The sequence below is a fragment of the Salvelinus alpinus genome, chromosome 29 (assembly GCF_045679555.1).
Source record: "Salvelinus alpinus chromosome 29, SLU_Salpinus.1, whole genome shotgun sequence".
In the NCBI taxonomy this organism is placed as follows: domain Eukaryota; kingdom Metazoa; phylum Chordata; class Actinopteri; order Salmoniformes; family Salmonidae; genus Salvelinus; species Salvelinus alpinus.
Genome location: NC_092114.1, coordinates 34,358,062 through 34,372,537, shown reverse-complemented (window position 1 = coordinate 34,372,537; position 14,476 = coordinate 34,358,062). Strand labels below are relative to the sequence as shown.

The 14,476-nt window shown below is 41.8% G+C and overlaps 1 protein-coding gene across 2 annotated transcripts in view; it reads left to right on the top strand.

The window, feature by feature from the left end:
- The window catches only part of LOC139558550 (rho guanine nucleotide exchange factor 2-like), a 71,803-nt gene that overhangs the window by 13,868 nt on the left and 43,459 nt on the right, over window positions 1–14,476 (top strand). The window contains exons 2-6 of one of the 2 annotated variants that reach the window (XM_071373722.1): window positions 3,374–3,657; window positions 8,213–8,387; window positions 10,712–10,820; window positions 12,509–12,548; window positions 13,048–13,192. In XM_071373722.1, coding sequence (XP_071229823.1) covers window positions 3,386–3,657; window positions 8,213–8,387; window positions 10,712–10,820; window positions 12,509–12,548; window positions 13,048–13,192 — 741 coding nt within the window. In that variant the 5' untranslated portion in view covers window positions 3,374–3,385. Of the gene's footprint in view, window positions 1–3,373; window positions 3,658–8,212; window positions 8,388–10,711; window positions 10,821–11,962; window positions 12,329–12,508; window positions 12,549–13,047; window positions 13,193–14,476 lie in introns of those variants that run through there. The other variant, XM_071373724.1, reaches the window with a different exon arrangement.

Genomic DNA, 14,476 nt, shown 5'->3' with positions numbered 1-14,476 from the left:
CTGAAGACAGTGGACTATTTTATCCAGCCAATGATGTCATAATTAGTGATCCGCCGATACTGATATCCAATATTTTCCTTGCCCCAAAAAAACCTGAGACAGATATTTACAATTTTAGCGGACTTTTTAAGCATTCTAGTACAGTTACATAGTTAACACACACACATGGACGCAACGGTCTAAGGCACGGCATCTCAGTGCAAGAGGCGTCACTACAGTCCCTGGTTCGAATCCAGGCTGTATCACATCTGTCCGTGATTGGGAGTCCCATAGGGTGGCGCACAATTGGCCCAGCGTCGTCCGGGGTAGGCTGTCATTGTAAATAAGAATTTGTTCTTAACTGACTTGCCTAGTTAAATAAAGGTTACACACACCACACTGACCAGTAAAACATAATCAAAAGCTATTTATTTCACTTGCTGTGCTGTTTCGTTGTTCATTTGTTCAGTCGTTTCATTCTCAACCAGGATTTCTCATACTATGGAACGCCGTTTGGGTCTTTGTGTCAAATAAGCTTGTTGTTAATCAGGACCTGTATATGACTGCATCATATAATAATAATTTAACGTGGTTTTTTACATGGTGAAATCAATGTATAATAACTATATTTCATCGATATGTATGCTATGATGCTGGTAAAGTTGTCTCGCACACCTACAGTGCTGGTCATAAAAAAAAAGCTAGCTAGCTCATGGATGCAAACACTGTTCTTCCGCAAAAACGACATCTGTTTCAGTAGCTATAGTTAGCTAGCTAACTATATAGCTAGGTGTCATCTAAAATAACCCTAATTTATAAGACAATTCTTATTTGATGAATGGTGGTCGGACCCATCTAGGTGAAGCTAGCCACAAAAAGGATTAGCCACAATAGTGGACTTTGCAGTTAGCTTTCAAAATAAAGGTGTGTCATTGACAGTGATACAAATAGTAGAATTATGCCATAATTGAATAGATCATGCTAAATGAGGTTGGAATGTTATAAAATCAACAAAAGACAATTAGTTAATTTGACAAATCTGTTGAAATCACACTGGATGTATTATACTTTAGAATTGCATTGGGGCATACTTATTTCACTGTACAGCCTTACCTATAGATTGTGGATCAAGGACATGAGGTATCAGTCTACTCAGTGACACCCAGAGAACATTAGCGTCGTAGATCTTATTGTGGGACTCTGAAACAACTGTAAGTTGAGCCACATTTGTCAACCTATGTGTATTGAACACTATTCCAGAGGAAAAACAATACTACGTGGATGTTTTGGAGTCTGATAACTCTGGGTATTGAGTAGACTGATACCCCATTTCATTGATCCCCAATCCTTAGGTAAAGCTGTACAGTGCAATATGAATGTCAATACACTCAATAGGCTGACTGGGGAGGTGATTTCACACACTCACAGTCTCGCGATAAGACCTACAACGCTAATATTTGCGTAAACTCTGCACAGTTAGATTTTGTGGGTGTCACCGAGTAGACTGATACCCCATTACATTGCTTCACATTCCAATCTTGTTTAACATGTATCTAGTCTAAATATGTCATGATTCCACCAATTCTAACCTTCTGCATCACTTTCAAGAGGTACTTTTATTTTGAAGGCAAACCACAAATTCGACTATTGTGCCTAATCCTTATTGTGGCTAGCTTCACAACACATAACCCGGTCCGGTCGAGCCTCACTAGCCAGATGAAGCTACCTGGCTGCTTATAATGTTAGCTTTGGGCAACAGGGTTAAGTAGCTGGCTAGCTATTTATTTTCATGAACTGAAGTTCAATTTCATTAAGCGAACAACAAGTGGCTACCTAGCTAATACTTACTCACAAGGATTCCTAAATCATTGCTAAGAATAATGAAAGTGACTGCAGTTTCTACTGGTCATTGTTTTCAGGCTGGCTGTATTGGTGATAGCTAGGGACCAAGCTAAAGCTAGCTACCCCAGAAGTTGTGGTCAAACAAATAATGCTTTATTACCAATGCTGCGGTACTGTAAACACATCGTTCGTGGCTGGTGTTTACTTGTTTGCAAATTCAGAACACACACCATTCTATAATATAACTGTGTTATTTGACGTGGCAAATTAAAAGCTTATTTAACACGTCAAATAGTGTTATTTGATGTGTATCTTTGACATGCAAAGACCCAAACGGCATTCCATAGTATGTTGTGACGCTAATAGCAGTGACGCTGTTACTGTGTAACTTCATGTGTACGTACCGGTGCTTAACTAGTCGGCGAAAGCCAACATCACCCACGACAGAGAACGGTTGATTTGTCAAGGGCAATGAATTCCATTATCTTGGCTTTAATGGGTTTCGCCTTTGAGTTGTCTCGCTGAAATGTTCTTACTCTTTCAAATGGCTGCTCGACTTGTTGACTGCTCGATCCACACAGCAGTCATTGTGGGCTAGGTTAGGAATGCTGTTTTTGCACGTGTAGCGCAAAATGGCGTCATTACGTCATGTACCTGCGTTATATAGGTATGCACGTCGGCTTTAACATCGATTTTGCACATCGGCGTTAAACTAGACATCGGGCCGATACCGATGTTGGCATTTTTAGCTAATATCGACAGATTACGATATGTTCACCGATATATTGTGCATCCCTAGTCATAATGGTAAGACAGCCCGTTCCTCATCAGACAGTCACTGCTCAATTACAGTGCGCCAGACAGACAAACACACAAACCTGCTCCACGCTGAAGCTCCTCCACCAGAAAGAAATATTAGAAAAGATTTGTCTGCACTTAGCTTCTGCCCAGGCTTTCAACAACATACATTTTCGTCATGATTCGTCCAGTTGCATTTGATTTTGCGCTATAGCCCAACTGTTGTCTTTAGCTGAGTTAAAACTGCGATATGTAACTTTCTGGGTGACCTGACCAAATTCACATAAAAATCTGAGTAATAGATCTGTCATTCTCATTGAAAGCAAGTCTAAGGAGTGGTAGATCTGTTCTATGTGCGCTATTTCTATGCTTCTCATGCTTAAGTTTAGTTTTCCATCTTTTACTTTCGGTTTTGTACACCAGCTTCAAACAGCTGAAAATACAATATTTTTGGTTATGGAAAATATATTTCACAGCAGTTTAGATGGTGCAATGATTCACTATACTTGCTTGTTTTGTCTCACAAACTGAAATTAGGCGAACTATTTTAATTTTCGCAACCATGAAATGGCGGAGCGATTACTGCATGGCATATAAAAAAAATAATCTAACATTTAAATATTGTTTTGGGGGGGGGCGATAGAATATTATATCACAATGTTTTATGGCCACATAATCACGATAGGACAAAGGTTGACATCGCCCATCCCTAGTGAACAGTATGAGCTCTCACTGTGCCCCTCTCTTTCTTCAGCCCCTCATCCAGATGCCGACCACCCCTTCCCCGTACGCCCACCCACCAGCTTGCCTGCCCTCTTCCTCCACCATACCAACCACTCCCCCCTATTTCCCGTACCGCTCCCCGCCATGCTCCCCAGGCCCTGGGGTGAAGGGGGTTGGCAGGGCCGGGGGGGTTACCCTGCGCTCTCCGGCCACCCGTCACCTCACCCACCTGGACCCCTGGAGGAGACACAGTTGGGAACCCGGGGCTATCGTTACGGTGCAGCAGAAGGGGACGGAACCCAGCGACAACCGCAGGTAAGGGGCGCAATAAACATACAATTCTATACGGGAATCCTTATGTTTATATTTTATCCATTTACAATACAATATATTTTATCTATTATACAGAAACAATAGAAATGTGTACACTTTTTCTTTTAGAGTACCCAGTCCCACAACACAACTACAATATAGCTTTAATAGACACTCTTATCCACTCTTAAAACTTCTTGACGCACGGATCCCTTTAGCGGGATCATTTTTGTAAACAACCGCTGTATTGCAGAGCGCCAAATACAAAATATTGCTAAAAATATTTATAATCATGAAGTCACAAGTGCAATATAGCAAAACACAGCTTAGCTTGTTGTTAATCCACCTGTCGTGTCAGATTTTGAAAATATGCTTTACAGCAAAAGCAATCCAAGTGTTTGTGAGTTTATCGATCACTAGACAAAACATTAAGAACACCTAGCAGTCATGTAGCTTGGTCACAAAAGCCAGAAAAGCAATAAAATGAATCGCTTACCTTTGATGATCTTCAGATGTTTGCACTCACGAGACTCCCAGTTACACAATAAATGTTATTTTTGTTCGATAAAGATTATTTTTATATAAAAAAAACTCAATTTGTTTGGCGCGTTATGTTCAGTATTCCACAGCCTTAGGCAAGTCATCAAGACTTGACGAAAATTTCATATAGTATCCGTAAAGGTCGTAGAAACATGTCAAACGTTTTTAATAATCAATCTTCAGGTTGTTTTTAACATCAATAATCGATAATATTTCAACCGGACTGTAAACTATTCAATACTGGAGAGAAAGAAAATGTCGAGCAACGAGTGTCGCGTGCAACAACTAATGGAGGGACATCTGTGTATCCACTGACGCGTTTCGATAAATCTCACTAATTTTTCAAAATAAAAGCTTGAAACTATGTCTAAAGACTGTTCACACCCTGAGGAAGCCACAGGAAAAAGGAATCTGGTTGATATCCCTTTAAATGGATGAAAGGCAGGCAATGGAACAGTGATTTTTCAAAATAGAAGTCACGTCCGGGTTGGATTTCCTCAGGTTTTCGCCTGCAAAATCAGTTCTGTTATACTCACAGACAATATTTTGACAGTTTTGGAAACTTTATAGTGTTTTCTATCCTACTCTGTCAATTATATGCATATTCTAGCATCTGGACCTGAGAAATAGGCAGCTTACAATGGGAACGTTATTTTTCCAAACATAAAAATTCTGCCCCCTATTACATTTACATTTTAGTCATTTAGCAGACGCTCTTATCCAGAGCGACTTACAGTAGAGTGCATACATTTTATTACATTTTTACATACTGAGACAAGGATATCCCTACTGGCTAAGAGCAGACGCTCTTATCCAGAGCGACTTACAGTAGAGTGCATACATTTTTATGATTATTTTTTTATTTTTTTTATTTTACATACTGAGACAAGGATATCCCTACCGGCCAAACCCTCCCTACCGGCCAAACCCTCCCTAACCCGGACGACGCTATGCCAATTGTGCGTCGCCCCACGGATCTCCCGGTTGCGGCCGGCTGCGACAGAGCCTGGGCGCGAACCCAGCCCAGCCTGGGCGCGAACCCAGAGACTCTGGTGGCGCAGCTAGCACTGCGATGCAGTGCCCTAGACCACTGCGCCACCCGGGAGATTACCCTATCTTCAAGAGGTTAAATCACATGTTCACACCCAAATATACAGTCAAATCTATCAACATCCGTTTATGATTTATTTGAAAACCCTATTCATGTGGATCTCAGGCAGTCCCTCCAGAATTTAGCAGGGATTTTTTTCTGATATTTGCGGGCAAAAATGCTTGATTTGCTGCAGCAATTCTGACATTGTGCGTGGCATTGTGCATTTTGTCCAATTTGGCGCAAAAATTCGCTGACGAGGGAAAACTTTTGACGTGTGGCTTGGTTGAATCATGCTATTCGATAAATGTGCTGTGAATGGTTAAAATTGCAAGCCCTCTTTTCGTACTGCTTGATTTTGCTAAATTGTTTGCAATCACGAAATCCTGGAGGGAATGCTCACTGGTAGTTAACCCCCTACTCACTCTCTTTTTCACTCTCTCTTTCACAAAATTCATAGGAAGCTTTAAAGGAAAACTCCACCCATAAACTATCTTTTGGCATTTATTTCATTAGTCCATTGTTGACGTAGTCAAAAAAGGTTTTGCTTGTCAGCAATCAAGTTTTCAAGTTAGGTAACTTTCAAAATACCTAAATCAATCAAATGTTAAAAGATAGTTATTGGGTAGAATTTTCCTTGAATGCCTTTTTAGTTGATGAGACTGTCTCCACATCTCTTAAAAGCGCCTCCTTTTCACCTGGTCACATGATTTACCTGACAATAACACATTTCCCGTGGGTGTTAGGTACAAGGTAAATCATATTTGGCACAAGCCTTGGTGAATGCTTGGTGATATGACTGGTAAGGGTTGGTTTATCCCACAACGGCCCTGTCTTGAAGAGAATTGGGAGTGTTCAGTGTGTCCAGATTCACAGACATACAGTGCCTTAGGGAAGGAATTCATACCCCTTGACTTTTACCACATTTTAAGTTACAGCCTTATTCTAAAATGGATTAAATAGTTTTTTTTCTTCATCAATCAACACACAATACCCCATAATGACAAAGCAAAAAAAAAATGTTTTGAATTTTTTGCAAATGTATTAAAATAAAAAACTGATATAACATTTACATAAGTATTCAGACCCTTTACTCAGTACTTTGTTGAACCACCTTTGGCAGTGATTACAGCCTCTAGTCTTCTTGGGTATTACGGTACAAGCTTGACACACCTGTATTTGGGGAGTTTCTCTCATTTTTCTCTTCCTCCCAAGCTCTGTCAGGTTGGATGGGGAGTGTCGTTAAACAGCTATTTTCAGGTCTCTCCAGAGATGTTAGATCATGTTCAAGTCCGGGCTCTGGCTGGGCCACTTAAGGACATTCAGAGACTTGTCCCGAAGCTACTTCTGCGTTGTCTTGGCTGTGTGCTTAAGGTCGTAGTCCTGTTGGAAGGTGAACCTTCGCCCCAGTCTGAGGTCCTGAGCTTTCTGGAGCAGGTTTTCATCAAGGACCTCCCTGTACTTTCTCTGTTCATCTTTCCCTCGACCCTGACCATGCTTCACCTTAGGGATGGTGCCAGGTTTCCTCCAGATGTGACACTTGGCATTCAGGCCAAAGAGTTCAATCTTGGTTTCATCAGACCAGAGAATCTTGCTTCTCATGGTCTGCGAGTCCTTGAGGTGCCTTTTAGCAAACTCTAAGCGGGCTGTCATGTACTTTTTACTGAGGAGTAGCTTCCGTCTGGCCACTCTACCATAAAGGCCCGATTGGTGGTGTGCTGCAGAGATGGTTGTTCTTCCGGAAGGTTCTCCCATCTCCACAGAAGAACTCTGGAGCTCTGTCAAAGTGACCATCGGGTTTTTGGTCACCTCCCTGACCAAGGCCCTTCTCCCCTGATTGCACAGTTTGGCCGGGCAGCCAGCTCTATGGAGAGTGTTGGTGGTTCCAAACTTCTTCCATTTAAGAATGATGGAGGCCACTGTGTTCTTGGGCACCTTCAATGCTGCAGACAGTTTTTGTTACTCTTCCCCAGATCTGTGCCTCGACACAATCCTGTCTCGGAGCTCTACGGGCAATTCCTTTGACCTCATTGCTTGGTTTTTGTTCTGACATGCACTGTCAACTGTGGACCGTTATATATACAGATTTGTGCCTTTCCAAATCATGTCCAATCAATTGAATATACCACAGGTGGACTCCGTTCAAGTTGTAGGAACATCTCAAGGATGATCAATGGAAACAGGATGCACTTGAGCTCAATTTCAAGTCTCATAGCAAAGGGTCTGAATACTTATGTAAATAAGATATTTCTGTTTAATATTTTTAATACATTTGCTAAAAATATTAAACAGTTTTCACTTTGTCATTATGGGGTATTGTGACGAGGAACATTTAGTATTTAATCCATTTTAGAATAAGGCTGTAACGTAACAAAATGGGAATGGGTCTGAATACTTTCTGAATGCACTGTATGAGCGCATGCATTCCAACTCACACTGGTATGGGCACTCTGCCTCTCTTGCATGGACACACACACACACACACCGCCCAGAGAGTAGCCATTGTTGGACAACATCTCTCCCCCTCCCCTCACACACAGAAAACACCACGACAGGTCCAGTCAGACAGTGTTACAACCACAACACACACATACCTCCTTGCCTTGACACGTATCAGGAGTTACGGAGACAACCTCTCATCTGCAACTATAATTATTGTGAACTAGTGAATGGTAGTGTGTATAAGTGTTCGGAGACTTTCTTTCCAGAAGAGAGAGACCCTTCCACTTCTATGTTGGTTACTTTTGCAGACTTTCCCTTTCTCGTCTTCTCTCTACTTCGATTCTGCAAATGTTTCAGGATATTTTATTGGGAAATGTGATGTCTGTATGTATTCGTGGAGGATTTCTATATTTCTAACTGACAATGCCTTTCATACTTGCTCCTGAGGGGATAAATAAAGTTCAACTGAACTGAATCTCCCCTTAGTGTGAGTCTGGAGAACCTGGACCCCGAGGAGATGGAGAAGGTTCTGGGTGCGGCGCTGGATGTCCGGCGAGGGGGGAGGGATCCTCGGAGGAACCCCATTACCCAGGAGGGCTCCCTGTCCTCCCTCACAGAGGAAGAGGCAGGGTCTGACTCGCAGCACTACTCCGTATTGGAGGTGAGCCTGTACAATCAGGGTTGTGTGATTGGACGAGCAGGCTGTCACTCATTCTAAATTGAGATGCATGTATTGAGAGAACCATAGGGACTTTTAATGCTATGAAAGTTGTGGGATGAGCAAAATGTAATGTTTTTTGTTGTTGTTGTAATCTTAAAGTACACTACCGTTCAAAAGTTTGGAGGTCACTTAGAAATGTCCTTGTTTATGTCAGAAAAGCAATTTTTTTTGTCCAATTTTAAAATAACATCAAGTTTATCAGAAATAGAGTGTAGACATTGTTAATGTTGTAAATTATTATTGTAGCTGGAAATGGCTGATTTTTAATGGAATATCTACATAGGCGAACATTATCAGCAATCAGCAGCCTAGAAAGCCAGCATCCCGGAGTCGCCTCTTCACTGTTGATGTTGAGGCTGGCGTTTTGTGGGTACTATTTAATGAAGCTGCCAGTTGAGGACTTGTGAGGCATCTGTTTCTCTAACTAGACACTCTAATGTACTTGTCCTTTTGCTCAGTTGTGTACCGGGGCCTCCCACTCCTCTTTCTATTCTGGTTAGAGACAATTTGAGCTGTTCTGTGAAGGAAGTAGCACACAGCGTTGAACAAGATCTTCAGATTCTTGGCAATTTCTCACATGGATTAGCCTTCATTTCTCAGAACAAGAATAGACTGATGAGTTTCAGAAGAAAGTTATTTGTTTCTGGCCATTTCGAGCCTGTAATTGAACCCAAAAATGCTGATGCTCCAGATACTCAACTAGTCTAAAGAAGGCCAGTTTTATTGTTTCTTTAAACAGAACAACAGTTTTCAGCTGTGCTAACATTATTGTATAAAGGTTTTCTAATAATCAATTAGCCTTTTAAAATGATAAACTTGGATTAGCTAATACAGCGTGCCATTGCAACACAGGAGTGATGGTTGCTGAAAATGGGCCTCTGTACGCCTATGTAAATATTCCATAAAAAATCAGCCATTTCCAGCTACAATAGTCATTTACAACATTAACAATGTCTACACTGTATTTCTGATCAATTTGATGTTATTTTACTGGACAAAAATGTTGCTTTTTCAAAAACAAGGACATTTCTAAGTGACCCCAAACTTTTGAACGGTAGTGTACAGTTAGTCGGAAGTGTACATACAGTTGGTGTCGGACGTTTACGTACACCTTAGCCGAATACAGTTAAACTCAGTTTTTCACAATTCCTGACTTTTAATCCTAGTAATAATTCCCTGTTTTAGGTCAGTTGGGATCACCACTTTATTTTAAGAATGTGAAATGTCCGAATAATAGTAGAGAGAATGATTTATTTCAGCTTTATTTCTTTCATCACGTTACCAGTGGGTCAGAATTTTCATACACTCAATTAGTATTTGGTAGCATTGGTTTTATATTGTTTCACTTGGGTCAAATGTTTCGGGAAATGTCCTCTGATCTGATGAAACAAAAATAGAGCTGTTTGGCCAATAACCATCCTTATGTTTGGAGGAAAAAAGGGGAGGCTTGCAAGCCGAAGAACACTATCCTTACTGTGAAGCACGGGGGTGGCAGCATCATGTTGTGGGGATGCTTTACTGCAGGAGGGACTGGTGCACTTCACAAAATAGATGGCATCATGAGGAGGAAAATTATGTGGATATATTGAAGCAACATCTCAAGACATCAGTCAGGAAGTTAAAGCTTGGTCTCAAATGGGTCTTCCAAATGGACAATGACTCCAAGCATACTTCCAAAGTTGTGGCAAAATGGCATAAGGACAACAAAGTCAAGGTATTGGAGTGGCCATCACAAAGCCCTGACCTCAATCCTATAGAAAATTTGTGGGCAGAACTGAAAAAGCGTGTGCGAGCAAGGAGGCCTACAAACCTGACTCCATTTCACCAGCTCTGTCAGGAGGAAATGGGCCAAAATTCACCCAACTTATTGTGGGAAGCTTGTGGAAGGCTACCCGAAAAGTTTGACCCAAGTGGAACAATTTAAAAGCAATGCTACCAAATACTAATTGAGTGTATGTAAGCTTTTGACCCACTGGGAATGTGATGAAAGAAATAAAAGTTGAAGTAAATCATTCTCTCAACTATTATTCGGACATTTCACATTCTTAAAATAGAGTGGTGATCCTAACTGACCTAAGAGAGGGTATTTTTACTCTGATTAAATGTCAGGAATTGTGAAAAACTGAGTTTAAATGTGTTTGGCTAAGGTGTATGTAAACTTCGGACTTCAACTGTATATGTAAAAATAAAGGTTTTTGCTCCAACTTGTTGTTGGGTCACAGGAGCAGTGCAATGCTCATTTTGTGTAATTGTGCGTAAAACAGGAGCAGTCGAACCAGCTGCAGGGTTGCAGTGCATCGGCCCCAACCCTCAGTGTGGCGCGTCACAGAAACCTTCAAAGCACGGCCCCCCGACCACGCTCCGACTGCTACGGTAAGCCTACGCTGCACGCCTGGGTCGTGTTCATTATGTACCAAACGAAGAAAACGGGGAGGGCCTCGACCACAGACTGGAAACAGCGTCCCACATACTACGACAGTGTCCAGGAGTGAAGGCAGCCAGACTAAGGAGACACGACCTAATCTGCGAGCTACTCGCAGAGGAAGCCATAAAGACGGGATGGACAGTATCCAAAGAACTGAGAGTGACAACGGCCGAGGGGGGACTGCGAGTCCCTGACCTATTATTCGTAAAAGGCAGACTGGGTGTTGTGGCGCCTACCTGGAACTGTCCAATAAGAAACACAGATTTTTGTTTCCTTTTGCAAAACATTTTAAAAGTATTCTGTTGTGTGCCCTAATGAACACAACCTGTGGTCAGACACAAGTTCACAGGGTTAAAGGGGTCACATGGGCTGCCTGCGGTCATATTCTGTATCCCTTCACCCTGAAGTGTACACTAGTTTCTCCCGTATTTCTTACACCTGTCTGTCCATTCCTTTTTAAATTCAGTCCATGAAGGGGAGTACACACTTTGTGGAGAAGGGTAGAGAATTGGAACGCAGCCAAGGAATGTTACCTGAAGCGCTAAAGTAGCTGTTTCCAATGTTTTCTGGGCAGAGTGTATCCTTGTAGTCATCTCTAGATTTGAGTAAGTCTATAAACTCCTGACTCTTCCCAAACACTGCTCTGACTGCAGAGGGTCTTTCTTGCCTTTATGCGGTCTGTAACGTATCTGGACTGTGTCATTGTTCCTTGTTTTTGTTTACACTAGTTGAATAATTTTGTAAATGTTATGTGGGTATATTTAATTATTATAATTGGGTATCGTAATTTCCACTAAGTGCATGCCTGTTTTTGTTTGTCAATGATTGTCAGTTTGTGCACGTATGTTTGTCAGGATTGTTACTCAGTGTGTATGTGTTTGTTTTTCACTGTTTATGTGTGTACTGTGTTTCACTGTTTATGTGTGTACTGTGTTTCAGTTTGTGTGCATGCTGTCTTTTGTTTCTCAGTATGTGATTCTTAAGGGTTAGATTGTCCGTGTGTGTGTTTCTCAGGGATTTTTGTGTGCCCCTGCCCCTCTTTGTGTGTGTATGCCTCCATCTGTGTGTGTATGCACCAGTGTTTGTGTGTGTGTGCAGCAGTGCGGAAGCGCTCTTCCTGTGTTTGTTCTGTCGCTAGCCCCAGTCCCAGGTTCACAGCAGAGTCTCCATTTCTACTGCTAACTCTCCCATCTCTCCTCTCTTGCTCTGTACTAGTCTCCTCCACTTCAATTCCTGCTCAGATGACCAACTTGGTTTTACTATAATATCTTCCATCATTCTCTTCCTATCCCTCTCTTCTAATCTGTGTTCTCAAACTCAGTAGCCTATAGGCTATCTGTGCATCTCACTCTCATAACAACTTACTCTTTGTGCTTGGCAAGTTTATTCTTGGTAAAAGATGGCACCGTTTTAATATTGGTTAAAGATAGCACTGCAGCCCTTGAATGAGCATCAGGTGATTGGGACATTAACCTACTTTGTGTGTTTTAAAAAATTATTTTGTTGTGTATTTTTGTATTTTTTTTGTTCTGCCTTGTTCTAGTCATAGCTGTTATTGAGAAGTTCAGCCAGAGTCATAAGCTTTGGAGAGTGTTTAGGAAGGTGTGTTGAGTGTCTTCTGATCTGTGCATTCCAGAGACTTTACCCTACCGTCAACTTGGAGGATCCACGCAGAGGTGAGTTGCTTTTCTCCCAATTTTCCCTTTTGTGCAAAGGAGGCCGCCATTTTGGATCTATTTCCTTTAGCAAACCGCCGTCTCAATTCTGAGCATGTTTTGTCTCGCGCATTGCAGTCTCCATTCTGGCTCTGTATCCTGTTCTCACGGAAGCCACAGTGCTTTTTATAGTTGTGTCCGATGTTATTAAATGACCATTTACAGTCAATCCTAAAAGCGGTCTGCAGTGATAATATGCAATCTGGCATTCCTCTCTTTCTCCACTTTTCTCCCTACCTCTCTTCTCTTTGTCATTTTATCAAATAATTTTCCTTCCTATAATCCTCTCTAAATCGTTCCCGTCTTCTGTCCCTCTCTCCTCTGTAATTCTTCCCTTTGCCAACCTCCGTCCTCTCATCCTCTCACAAACTTATGTTTTCGCTCTTTTCTTTGTATAACTTTCCTGTCCTGTCCTTTCCCCTCTCTTCTCGTTTAATGTTCTCCTTCTCTCCTCCCGCAGTGTGGATAGTGACCTGGGTCTGCTGCTCTGGGGGAGAGAGGGAAGCTGGACAGAGGTCGAGAGAGACGTGGCCCGGGAGGAGAAGACAGGCAGCCCTTTAGAGCGCACCTTCAGTTTCCTACGCAAGATGGCCGGCAACCGCAAGGTAGGAGAAGCCTACTTTCTGCAGTAGAGTCAATCGTATTTTTATTGACATTGATGGATATGAATGAAGGAGAGACCTTTAGAGGAGAAACAGTGTAGAAGATCGGGATTCCATCCCTCGCAGACATGGGATCACATATGTGCCATTGATGGGTGCCTTAACAGCCCGACCAGCACACAATATCTAAAACCCGTTATACATCTAAGGTCTCTTCCTAATAGGGTAATATCGTTATGACAACTACACTGTATAGTAGTACTGATCATATTGAATTGCGGGCCCGTAGACTTGCTACCAAAGTAATGGTAGAGGAGACAGTGAGTCAGAAAAAAATTGACCTTTGAACAAGGTGTGTTGGCTCATGACTGAAATGGAATGGCGACCAATAAACATACTACATGTCAATAAATATGTCTGCATATATTTGTTTGTCATTAGTTGGTGATATCGGAATCATTTTGTCCCATAAGTAGCCATTAGTTGTGATAACTGCGTAATTGTGTCAAGTAGAGTCAACCTATGAGCTTAGAGACCTAGGAGGTTGTGTACTTATCACACAACAGAGTACATACTTCTTGATTATTGACTTCTGTTGGTTACAGTGGACTTTGTCCATGGTCTTTAACTATGTAGTATACTGTGAAAGGGACTGGTCATTCACTTGCAATGACTGACCACTTACATTGAGTAACACTACCAGCAAAACATTACAATGGAATCAATGTTTTTTTACGGATTGGCACTCAAATAATTTCAATTAAACTGTTTATTACATATTCAATACGTATGTTGATACTTTTTTGTGTGTTTCAAATCCCTGAAATTCCCTGAGATATTACTTGTACTTGACTATGTACTATTGGGGGTGTGTATGTACCAGTTATGGCCATCAGAGGGCAGAGTAAATCACTTTATGTTGTTTTGAGCACAGTAGAGCTTTGCAGTCAGCTTTTCTCTCCCTCCCTCACTGTCACCCTCCTGCTACCAGTTAGAATCTGGTAGAGGACAGCTAGGTGTTGGTAGCATGGTCCAAAAGCGGTTTCTGCTAACTCCTACAGTTATTGTCATGCCAGCCTTGAACAAACAGATCTAGGCTAGGGATTTTTTTGGCACTGGTGCATTAAGCAGCCAGACAATGCTGAGTCAACCATCAGAGCTTGTACAATCCATAAACTGAAGGGACAATGGCATTCAACACTAGCAGTCTGACTAATTTAGCGTGACTCAAACTTGCTCTTCCCTGTATCAGACAGAGTTCGCTTGGACTTTAAACATCATGTGCAC